This window comes from Dendropsophus ebraccatus, chromosome 3, assembly GCF_027789765.1.
Source record: "Dendropsophus ebraccatus isolate aDenEbr1 chromosome 3, aDenEbr1.pat, whole genome shotgun sequence".
Lineage (NCBI taxonomy): Eukaryota > Metazoa > Chordata > Amphibia > Anura > Hylidae > Dendropsophus > Dendropsophus ebraccatus.
Window position 1 is genome coordinate 7,555,541 of NC_091456.1, and position 11,861 is coordinate 7,567,401.

At 47.9% G+C, this 11,861-nt stretch overlaps 2 protein-coding genes across 3 annotated transcripts in view; one reads left to right on the forward strand and one right to left on the reverse strand.

Annotated features, from left to right (window-relative positions):
* PTPN11 (protein tyrosine phosphatase non-receptor type 11) overlaps window positions 1–4,621 on the reverse strand; it is a 56,669-nt gene extending 52,048 nt beyond the window's left edge. For both annotated transcript variants that reach the window (XM_069960757.1, XM_069960756.1), the window contains exon 1: window positions 3,779–4,621. In XM_069960757.1, the coding sequence (XP_069816858.1) occupies window positions 3,779–3,792 (14 nt within the window). In that variant the 5' untranslated portion in view covers window positions 3,793–4,621. The remainder of the gene's footprint in view (window positions 1–3,778) is intronic.
* A 1,029-nt stretch (window positions 4,622–5,650) lies between these two features.
* On the forward strand, window positions 5,651–10,442 carry RPL6 (ribosomal protein L6). Its single transcript, XM_069960759.1, has 6 exons — window positions 5,651–5,893; window positions 5,974–6,072; window positions 6,168–6,311; window positions 7,612–7,660; window positions 8,589–8,773; window positions 10,254–10,442. The coding sequence occupies exons 1-6, from the start codon at window positions 5,672–5,674 to the stop codon at window positions 10,404–10,406; spliced, it is 852 nt and encodes a 283-aa protein (XP_069816860.1). The 5' UTR covers window positions 5,651–5,671; the 3' UTR covers window positions 10,407–10,442.
* The last annotated feature ends 1,419 nt before the right edge of the window (window positions 10,443–11,861 follow it).

Below are 11,861 nucleotides of genomic sequence, written 5' to 3' on the forward strand. Positions count from 1 at the left end.
TCTACATACACTTGTAGCAGCAGTTAATTTGAAAGACAACATTTTTTTGCAAACAACCCCTTTAAGGTGCAAAGTTGTAAGCTGTGTGAGCGCGCCCTTAGGACCTTTCTGTGTCCTGTTCACACTAGGAGGCGCACAGCGGGGTCTTCATGACTGCTACACATATACACACACAGTATACATGCAGAGGGTGAGTAACACGGTCACATGACACACTAATAACCAGCCAGGTGAAGCGCTTTCTATCCACCTGTAAATGTCCAGAAACAAGACTGAGATTTTATGTTGCCGGGACTCCGCAGGGCCGAGTAATGGAGGACAGGCTGGTTGCTAGGGACATAGCCTGACAACCCTACGGTTGTCAGACAATGTGTCCCTAGCAACCAGTCAGCTCTGACCACAGAGGAGTCTCTCCCATCTCAGCCTGAAAGGAGAATGGGGGCAGTATTAGGTGAGTGAGGGGCAGTGAGGTGAGTGTGGGCAGTATGAGGGCAGTGAGGTGAGTGGGGGCAGTATGGGGCAGTATGGGGGCAGTGAGGTTACTAGGGGCAGTATGGGGGCAGTGAGGTTACTAGGGGCAGTATGGGGGCAGTGAGGTGAGTGGGGGCAGTATGGGGGCAGTGAGGTTACTAGGGGCAGTATGGGGGCAGTGAGGTGAGTGGGGGCAGTATGGGGGCAGTGAGGTTACTAGGGGCAGTATGGGGGCAGTGAGGTTCCTAGGGGCAGTATGGGGGCAGTGAGGTGAGTGGGGGCAGTATGAGGGGCAGTGAGGTGAGTGGGGGCAGTATGAGGGGCAGTGAGGTGAGTGGGGGCAGTATGAGGGCAGTGAGGTTACTAGGGGCAGGATGAGGGGCAGTATGGGGGCAGTGAGGTGAGTGGGGGCAGTATGAGGGCAGTGAGGTGAGTGGGGGCAGTATGAGGGCAGTGAGGTTACTAGGGGCAGTATGGGGGCAGTGAGGTTACTAGGGGCAGGATGAGGGGCAGTATGGGGGCAGTGAGGTGAGTGGGGGCAGTATGAGGGGCAGTGAGGTGAGTGGGGCAGTATGAGGGGCAGTGAGGTGAGTGGGGGAAGTATGAGGAAAGTGAGGTTACTAGAGGCAGTATGGAGCAGTATAGGGCAGTGAGGTTACTAGGGGCAGTATGGTTACTAGGGGCAGTATGGGGGCAGTGAGGTTACTAGGGGCAGTATGAGGGCAGTGAGGTTACTAGGGGCAGTATGGGGGCAGTGAGGTTACTAGGGGCAGTATGGGGGCAGTGAGGTTACTAGGGGCAGTGAGGTTACTAGTGGCAGTATGAGGGCAGTATGGTTACTAGGGGAAGTATGGTTACTAGGGGCAGTACGGTTACTAGTATGGAGCAGTATCAGGGCAGTATGGAACAGTATCGGAGCAGTATAGGGCAGTGAGGTTACTAGGAGCAGTATGGGGCAGTATAGGGCAGTATGGAACAGTATCGGAGCAGTATCGGAGCAGTATAGGGCAGTGAGGTTACTAGGAGCAGTATGGAACAGTATAGGGCAGTATGGAGCAGTATAGGGCAGTATGGAGCAGTATAGGGCAGTATGGGGCAGTATGGGGCAGTATGGGGCAGTGAGGTTACTAGGAGCAGTATGAGGGCAGTGTGGGGCAGTATAGGGCAGTGAGGTTACTAGGAGCAGTATGGGGCAGTATGGAGCAGTATAGGGCAGTATGGAGCAGTGAGGTTACGAGGAGCAGTATGGAGCAGTATAGGGCAGTATGGAGCAGTGAGGTTACGAGGAGCAGTATAGGGCAGTGAGGTTACTAGGGGCAGTATCAGGGCAGTATGGAGCAGTATCAGGGCAGTATGGAGCAGTATCAGGGCAGTATGGAGCAGTATCAGGGCAGTATGGAGCAGTATCAGGGCAGTAAGGAGCAGTATCAGGGCAGTAAGGAGCAGTATGGAGCAGTATAAGGGCAGTATGGAGCAGTATAAGGGCAGTATGGAGCAGTATAAGGGCAGTGTGGGGCAGTATAGGGCAGTGAGGTTACTAGGAGCAGTATGGAGCAGTATAGGGCAGTATGGAGCAGTATCAGGGCAGTATGGAGCAGTATGGAGCAGTATAGGGCAGTGAGGTTACTTGGGGCAATATCAGGGCAGTATGGAGCAGTATAGGGCAGTATGGAGCAGTATGGGGCAGTGAGGGGCAGTGAGGTTACTAGGAGCAGTATGGAGCAGTATGGGGCAGTGAGGTTACTTGGGGCAGTATCAGGGCAGTATGGAGCAGTATGGAGCAGTGAGGTTACGAGGAGCAGTATGGAGCAGTATAGGGCAGTGAGGTTACTAGGAGCAGTATCAGGGCAGTATGGAGCAGTATCAGGGCAGTATGGAGCAGTATGGAGCAGTATAGGGCAGTGAGGTTACTTGGGGCAGTATCAGGGCAGTATGGAGCAGTATAGGGCAGTATGGGGCAGTGAGGGGCAGTGAGGTTACTAGGAGCAGTATGGAGCAGTATGGGGCAGTGAGGTTACTAGGAGCAGTATGGAGCAGTATAGGGCAGTATGGGGCAGTGAGGTTACTAGGAGCAGTATGGAGCAGTATGGGGCAGTGAGGTTACTAAGAGCAGTATGGAGCAGTATGGGGCAGTGAGGTTACTAGGAGCAGTATGGAGCAGTATAGGGCAGTATGGAGCAGTATAGGGCAGTATAGGGCAGTATGGAGCAGTATAGGGCAGTATGGGGCAGTATGGAGCAGTATAGGGCAGTATAGGGCAGTGAGGTTACTTGGGGCAGTATGGAGCAGTATAGGGCAGTATGAAGCAGTATGGAGCAGTATCAGGGCAGTATGGAGCAGTATAGGGCAGTATGGAGCAGTATAGGGCAGTATGGAGCAGTATAGGGCAGTGAGGTTACTTGGGGCAGTATCAGGGCAGTATGGAGCAGTATCAGGGCAGTATGGAGCAGTATAGTGCAGTATGGAGCAGTATAGTGCAGTATGGGGCAGTATAGGGCAGTGAGGTTACTAGGAGCAGTATGAGGGCAGTGTGGGGCAGTATGAAGCAGTATAGGGCAGTATGGAGCAGTATCAGGGCAGTATAGGGCAGTATAGGGCAGTGAGGTTACTTGGGGCAGTATCAGGGCAGTATGGAGCAGTATAGGGCAGTATGGAGCAGTGAGGTTACTAGGAGCAGTATGAAGCAGTATGGGGCAGTGTGGGGCAGTGAGGTTACTTGGGGCAGTATGGAGCAGTATCAGGGCAGTATGGAGCAGTATCAGGGCAGTATGGAGCAGTATCAGGGCAGTATGGAGCAGTATCAGGGCAGTATGGAGCAGTATCAGGGCAGTATGGAGCAGTATAGTGCAGTATCAGGGCAGTATGAAGCAGTATAGGGCAGTGAGGTTACTTGGGGCAGTATAGGGCAGTATGGAGCAGTATAGGGCAGTATGGAGCAGTATAGGGCAGTATGGAGCAGTATCAGGGCAGTATGGAGCAGTATCAGGGCAGTATGGAGCAGTATCAGGGCAGTATGGAGCAGTATAGGGCAGTGAGGTTACTTGGGGCAGTATGGGGCAGTATGGAGCAGTATGGAGCAGTGTGGTTACTAGGAGCAGTATCAGGGCAGTGAGGTTACTTGGGGCAGTATCAGGGCAGTATGGAGCAGTATCAGGGCAGTATGGAGCAGTATAGGGCAGTATGGGGCAGTGTGGGGCAGTGAGGTTACTTGGGGCAGTATGAAGCAGTATAGGGCAGTATGGAGCAGTATAGGGCAGTGAGGTTACTAGGAGCAGCATGGAGCAGTATGGAGCAGTCTGTGTCTCACCTCCTGGATGTCATTGTGTGAGTTCCGCTCTGCAGGCTGTGCCCGGCCTTTGCCTCTGTCCTGGCCTCTGTCCTCCGGGGCCTCCAGCACTCTGTCGCCTCCTCCCCGCACCTCTGCTCTCCTCGCACGGGCACGGATCGGCTGGGGCTCAGTCACAGGCCTCCTCCAGCAGCAGCAGCAGCACCCGGGCGGCCACCGATGACGTCATCACCCGGCGCCACCACACACGGCGCTCCGAGGACCCCAGCCCAACAACCCAACTAATACAAAGCCCCGGCCAGTCCTACAGGCGGTGACCGGGGACGGTAACGGCCGGGTCTGAGCCCCTACGGGAGGCGGAAACTATCTGCACACTTCACAAACTAAACACCGATCGCCGCATCCTCATCTCATCCTGGTGATGGAATATACTAGAGATTTACCGGAGACTATACAATAACATAGCGTCAACATAAACTCATTCCACCGGCACCGTCGCGGTAACGTGACGTCAGAGACGAGCGGCAAGTATTTGAGGGGAGTTGGATTAGAACTACATGTCCCAGAGTCCCCTGCGGCGGAAGTGACGTAGCGCGGCGGGTTCTTATACTTGCATTGCCCGGATGTTAATCCTTTTTCCTTTCAGCCAAGGTAGGAATGGCGGATCTCGGTTAGTCAGAGTCGGGCCTGGTCACTGAATCCGGTGTCATCCTGTCCCGGGCGGGCTCCCTCACACTGTACGGTCACTGAGGGCTGTTAGGAAGGGTTCGGACCCGGTTATAGCCGTGATATTGTGGGGATAACCGTCGTAGTGTCGGCCCGGTGCCTCAGCTCGGGACATGGCGGAAGGCAGGCTGTTACCGGCGCGTGTTGGTTACTATGGAGGGCCGTGTATATGTGCGGCCCAGCACTAGTGATAAACCGCATCACATAACGCATGTCACCTACTACACATAACCGCATGCTGTGTGATGATAAAGCGCATGTAGCAGAGCTGATCTCTAATACGTTGTATAGGGATAGAAGTGGTGTCACTCGGCTCTGGTCTGCGGCTTGTGGCTTCCTTAGGGTGTATTCACATGCTGCATATGTGCTGTAACTGTCTTACATGCATTGCTTAGTGTTTGGTTTTACTGCAGTGTGTGAACATGTCCCGACCTGTAGTTTTGCAGCAGTTTGGTCTGTGCTGCCAGCTGTAGTTTTGCAGCAATTGGGCTGTCGTTTTGCAGCAGTTGGTGATGTGCTGTGCACTGTAGTTTTGCAGCAGTTGGCACTGTGCTGCCAGCTGTCGTTTTGCAGCAGTTGGAAAGTGACGGGGTGGGCTCGCTGGTTCTGGATGTGGTGTTTTGTTTGTTGAGAGACTTTGGCTGTAATGGTAACTTAGTAGTTAAAGGGGTACTCTAACCTCAACTAATCTAGTTATAACTTGTAGGACTCAAGTTGTATATATTCAGCAAACTTGCCTCCTCCTCTTCCTGACATGCTGATCGTTTCCTCCAGTTGACAGCTTGTTGTCTAGGTTTTAAACCACCACTCTGCTCTAAAAGCATTAATGTGTGTGTGTGTGTGTATATAGATATATTGTAGATGTATTGAGTGTGTGTATATACTGTGTAATTTATAAAGGTATATACCATAGCTATATGTACACCAGCCAGACCACTGCTTTTAGAGCAGAGACGTGGTCTGTAACTTGGCCAACGAGCTTTCAGCCATGGAAGGAAGAGATCAGCGTATCAGCAGGAGGCGGCAAGCTTGATAAATGGAACTTGAGGTGTTTTCGCAGATAAATATCCCCTTTTTAATGTTCTAAGCCGAGCTTATTGGGCCTAGTATGAGTGAGCGCTGCTCTGAGGTTTGTCCGCAGAATATGTTGTCCCTTTCAGCTTCTCTAACAGACTTGTCGTCTTCCAGATGGCAGGAGAACAGGCTGTGAAGAAGGCAGCAGAGCCGGCAGCTAAGAAGGCAGAAGAGCCGGCAGCTAAGAAGACAGGAGAGCCGGCTGCAAAGAAAGTCAGAAAGCATCATGCCAGCCGCAACCCTGTGCTGGCCCGCGGCATCGGGAGGTATTCCCGCTCTGCAATGTTCTCCAGGAAGGCTCTGTACAAGCGCAAGTACAAAGCCCCTGAAACCAAGGTCAGCACCTCTGCTAGTATTGCAGGTTTTTTGGAAAAAAAATTTTTCTTCGTCCTATAATATTGATTGTTTGATTTCAGGTTGAGAAGAAGCGGCGAGAGAAGGCTCGCGCTACCGTGACCAAGACAGTGGGTGGAGACAAGAATGGCGGCACCCGTGTGGTTAAGCTTCGTAAAATGGTGAGTGTCTCGCTCTGTGGCCTGAGCTGTGGGAGATCTTCCCCCACTCTCTTCCTTTCTCATTTTATGTCTGATTTTTATTTTCCCGTTTCCAGCCACGTTACTACCCCACTGAGGATGTTCCCCGGAAGCTTCTGAATCACGGCAAGAAGCCCTTCAGCCAGCACAAGCGCAACCTGCGCTCCAGCATCACTCCTGGAACCGTGCTCATCCTGCTCAATGGACGACACAGGGGAAAGGTAAGTCTCTTTGGTGGACGAACACAAAGTTAGAGGAACTTGGAAATTAAAGAAAAAAACTTTTACTATGTGCCCAGCACATCCCTCTCCATGTGACGAGATGTCCTCATAATGAAGATCTGTGGGGCAGGTCTGTTTTCACCGGCAGAGGGGCAGCACAGGCCTCTCCATGCTCTCTATTGATCTGTCAGGGTCTGAACAAACCCTGACGATAAAACTTCTGACATGTCTCTGATGTGGAAGACTGTAACCTAAAGATGTGTAAAATATCCCTATGGCTTCTAAGTGAAAGATATGGTTTTGACACCAGTCTTTGTAGCAAAGGGCTGAGGGTTAGAAATGGAGCGTGTCTTATGTGATCACATACCGCAGTTGCCCATTCCCGAAATTCTTAGACCAGTGGTTCTCAACTCCAGTCCTCATGGCCACCAACAGGTCCTGTTTTGAGGCTTTCCTTAGTATTTCAGGTGATATTATACTCGGTGCATCAGGTATTATCACAGGTGTCCTTTGTATAGGATAGCCTTATAACATGACCTGTTGGTTATCATGAGGACTGGAATTAAGAAGCACTGTTTCAGACTGACACACCACTGCTATATGGGAAAGCTGCTTGTACAGGAATTCCTTGTTATAGTCCCGGGTGCTTGGTCACCTATCGATTTAAAGCTTATTCTTAGCGCAGCCCCAGACAGACTGCTGTATTGGATAGTTGCAGTCTTCTTGGTTGACGCACATCTATATCGGCATAACCACTGCACGCTATGTGGTTTGGTCTTGGGCCCAGTGTATTGCGCACACAAACTATTTTTGCCAATGGATCTGGAGTAATCGTTGTTATATATATTGGAGCATTGAAAGTTTAACTACTTTTTAACTGTGCAGAGATCCAAGGCTTAGATCTCATGTAGATAACCCCAATTATAATAATAATTTTAAGGTCATATAGAATGGAGAGAGAAGGCCAACACTTCGGCCCCCCTGTAGCTGACATGAGCCATCTGTACAGTATAGATACGCCAGAATTGCTTCTATGAAATGTCTCATACAGCAGTTACTACATGGGATATGCAAAGAGCCAGTTGCTCACAGTCTGACAGGGATTCTCTAAATGTCATCAAACACAAAATTATACAGAAACTCTGCCACAAATGTGGGAGATGTGCAAAGCTATAGTGTCTGAGGGGATATTTATCTTTAAGGTCAATGTCTCTTTTGCTTCAGTTCTATATTTTTGAGAAATTGTGATTATGGGCGCTCCTGCCGGATTTAAGTCTAATTCTGGTTCCTTCTTTTGCAGCGTGTTGTCTTCCTGAAACAGCTTCAGTCTGGTCTCCTGCTGGTAACGGGTAAGCATCAGCGTCACGTACACTTCGGATTTTTATTTTACCACTCACAAATCCATTTCATAGTTTCTAATAAAATTCATTGAACGTTATGTGACAAATGTTGGATAAAAGAACTTTGTGATTTGGGCTGATACGTCAGACATGCACACTGAACAGGACACTTGGACGTTTTTATTTTATTCTTTTTCTCTGAAGGTAGAATGAAACTTTCATAATAAAGGTGAGGGAAGAAATTTCCTTACTAGGTTTATGCTGCCCTGTCTGAGGGAGCGCAATCTAGTGACAGGCGCTAAACAGAACTGTAGTTTAGTCTGTGTAGCCATTCTCCTGATATCCTGGAGAACAAGCCCTGTGCTGACCCCATGGCTGCTCTTTCTATACACTGTACAGGCGGACAGCATCCTATCAGTGAAAGGTGTTGGTCTTCATTAAAGTATACCTGTCACAAAATATTAACATGTTAAATGTTTTTATCGGTCAAGGTTTGAGCGTTAGGACCCTGACTGACGATAGGAATGAGCGGGGGAGACTGACGCTCTCTGACATTGTGAAGAGATGGGTGCCATATATTTCCATTCTGCGACCGTCTCCTCACGTGACACACCCAGACAAGAACCGCACCGAGAATTCTCCCGGCTCATTCTGGCGATCATTCGCGGTCTGAACACTGAGACCCAGACTGATTAAAACTTTTGATATGTCTTTTGATATGTCTGACATGTCAAAATTTTGTTTTCGTGAAAGTGCCTTAAGACTGACTACAACAAGCGCATGCATGTTCATTGTCAGTCACCTAGGTTGTGCTGCCACAAGATAAAACAAACCCAGTGACAGTTTCTGTAAAACAAGATATAAGATTGAGATATTTAATGGCTTACTTGGAGTTGCATTTCTAATCACTGACTTGCACCCTTTTACCTTAAATTAGGTCCTCTGGTCATCAACAGAATCCCCCTTCGAAGAGCTCACCAGAAATTTGTCATCGCCACCTCCACCAAAGTTGACATCTCCAGTGTCAAGATCCCAAAACATTTAACTGACTCCTACTTCAAGAAGAAGAAGCTGCGTAAGCCCAAGCACCAAGAGGGAGAGATCTTTGACACAGAGAAGGAAGTGAGTAACAGCCTCTTAAGGATGACATTGGAGCTTTCTTGCAGTAATCTATGGTACCTTGGGGTGTGATGTAACCTAGCCTGATACTTTGAATTTGAGGGGTGTTTGTAAAACCTGGAAGAATATATTGGACCGTTTTAAAGATTTCTGTTTTAAATTGAATCTTGCATCTGAAATGAGATTCAAGGACTGACCCTAAAACAGAAGGAAAATTACCGCCAGGTGCACACAGTGATAACGAGATATTATATAAAACCAAAAGTGGTACCGCTCAGCTACGAGCACAGCACCGCTACCTGCAAAGTAGAAATCAAATGGCCCTCTGCTGCCCTTCACAGGAACCAAAGGAGAAATAGAAGACGGCAGTCATGGGTGGTGGGCCACTCGTACAGGGTAATCGGAAATACACAAGGGGCTAATAGCAAAAATTGGACTGCAACGTCAAGTATGTGTCAGTTAAGCAAATTTTTTTGTCGGACAACAAATTTGCTTAACTGACACTGACTCAGATCATGTTTGAAGGCGCAGTAATATTTTTGTGCCGATCAGCTACTGTGTATTCCTGTTACCCTCGAAGAGTGGACCTCCACCTGGTCCTTCTGTCTTCTATACTGCTAAAGCTGGTAGATAGAAGACACACTGCACATTTGCTGTGAAGTGTCAAGGCTTCTGAAGAGCAAAACATTGTGATTAAATTTAATATCTAATGGGGTTAAAAAAACTTGATCTAAAACATTGTTAAAGCAGACAGTACCACCGGCGTTAATGCAAAGCACATCAGTGTTAAAAAAAACAATGTACATCTGCAGGGTGTATACTGCAGAATCACATAAAAGTACATAACTTTACTGTTTCTGGCCAGGTTGTGCTCTGAGCAGCACGGAGTTGCATCCAGGCCAGCAATGACTTGATGCTTATTAGGCCTGATCTGCCTCAGTAGGTGTCCTGCCTTCCCGATGCTTTTGGATGTGTCTTCAGAACAAACTGCCTGTTGACCACAGACAAACAATAATGCTTTGGTATGCTGTGTAAATCGATGTATCATAAGCGGTGTGAAGATCAGATTGACATCAGCTACTGCAACTAAATAAAATGTCAGTAAAACTCAATATAAAAAGTCTTACTAAATAAAGTTAAGTGAAGGCCCTCTGAATGAACCATAAAATCTAAAGGCCAGAATGGTCTTATGGGGTTAGGCTCTCCTGACCATAAGTCATGAAGTATTTGATAACTTTCAAGCTTTTAAGGGTATGTTCACACTGAGCAAAGGTGACTGAGTCCCACCAGCCTAAGTGTGACAGTGTTTCTCTATGGGAGGGCTGGAGCGGAGACGCATGAGCCCTCCCATAAAGAAACTGTGTCGCACTGAGGCAGGTGGGATGGCGCCACATTAGTTCAGTGTGAACATAACCTTAGGGTGTACAGGCTACATGTGTGCTTTGAGAACAGAGTATGACCCTTGTTTTGTTTTCTCCCCCAGAAATATGCAGTTACACAACAGCGTAAAGCAGACCAGAAGTTTGTTGACTCGCAGCTCCTGCCTATTGTCAAGAAAGAACCCCAGCTTCGTGGATACCTGCGCTCAGTGTTTTGTCTCTCAAACGGAATGTACCCACACAAACTGGTCTTCTAAAAAAACAAAAGGATTATTAAAAAAATCTAAATCTTCTACTAGGGTATTGTGTTTGTTTTACACTCTTCACACTCAGTCTTTGCCCTAACAAAACAACTAGGCTGTCGCTGTTAAAACGCATCAATGAAATGTTCTGCAGCGTTTTACAATCTTAGTGCTTAGTTCATATAGTCAGTGTAAGGACATGATGCTGCGTTAGTCAGCAGGCGGCCAACGAGTGGTTAAAGGAAGCTGAAGAAAAAGTCGTCCAGAAAGGAGACTATTAACGCTGCAAAGATATTCCTGAACATTCTGGTAGAGTTTGCAGTAACATGGAGATGTTCAGGGAAGGTAGGGATGGTTTATTACTGTCCAGTCTCTGCCTTTCTAGAAAACAATTAGAGTTGTGTATATAGCTCTGGAGAAAGCCAGATGGTCTATGGTTTCCCAACCTAGTGATCTTACGATTTTTAAATTTAATTTGGACCTGATAGGAAATTCTTTGCACTTTTAAATATAATACAATAATCATTTTCATTTCCATCAGGGGAATCAAACCAAAGGAAAGTGTTACTGGTCTCTAGACAGGTGACTTACCCCTATACCACCACTCCAACACTGGTTAGGAGGTTTAACTATATATGATTGCAGATACTGACTGACAGCTGAGTGAGCGTGAGCAGGAGGTCGGGCAGCACTGATTATTTAAGAAAAGGAGGAAGTAGTGGTGAGGCTGCACAAACGCTGAACCTCAATTCCTCATTGACTCCATTACAGTAAGAGATAATCCACTCCACAGACAAATCGCCAAAATGTAACTTGCTGATAAGGCGACTTTCAGCTCCAGCACACTGCCAGCCAATGTGTCTGTTTTCCTGCCACCTGGTCCTCAAGTTCCTAATTCATGAAACACCGTATTATCCAGAGGATTTGGCCCTTGACGGAGTAGTTCTGCAGCAGGTTCTTCTTAATCCTGCCCACAGTAACCGCTCCCATTGAGTGGTGACATCCAGGAATGTCTGCAGACAGCACCGCTTCCTACCCTTTTATTTCTGTGTAATATACATAGTTTGCAGTTTTCTCAGTACTGTTAGGGTGCTATTACTGCAGTTCTCTCAGTACTGTTAGGGGGCTAATACTGCAGTTTTCTCAGTACTGTTAGGGTGCTATTACTGCAGTTCTCTCAGTACTGTTAGGGGGCTATTACTGCAGTTCTCTCAGTACTGTTAGGGTGCTATTACTGCAGTTCTCAGTACTGTTAGGGTGCTATAACTGCAGATTTCTCAGTACTGTTAGGGTGCTATTACTGCAGTTTTCTCACTACTGTTAGGGTGCTATTACTGCAGTTCTCAGTACTTTTAGGGTGCTATTACTGCAGTTTTCTCAGTACTGTTAGGGTGCTAATACTGCAGTTTTCTCAGTACTGTTAGGGTGCTATTACTGCAGTTTTCTCAGTACTGTTAGGGTGCTATAACT

Excerpts from the sequence above, each read along its gene's own strand:
- RPL6 (XM_069960759.1), top strand. The coding sequence starts at position 5,672 with ATGGCAGGAGAACAGGCTGTGAAGAAGGCAGCAGAGCCGGCAGCTAAG. Across the intron at positions 5,894-5,973 it reads ACAAAGCCCCTGAAACCAAG|GTTGAGAAGAAGCGGCGAGA; the intron begins GTCAGCACCTCT and ends GTTTGATTTCAG. Across the intron at positions 6,073-6,167 it reads TGGTTAAGCTTCGTAAAATG|CCACGTTACTACCCCACTGA; the intron begins GTGAGTGTCTCG and ends TCCCGTTTCCAG.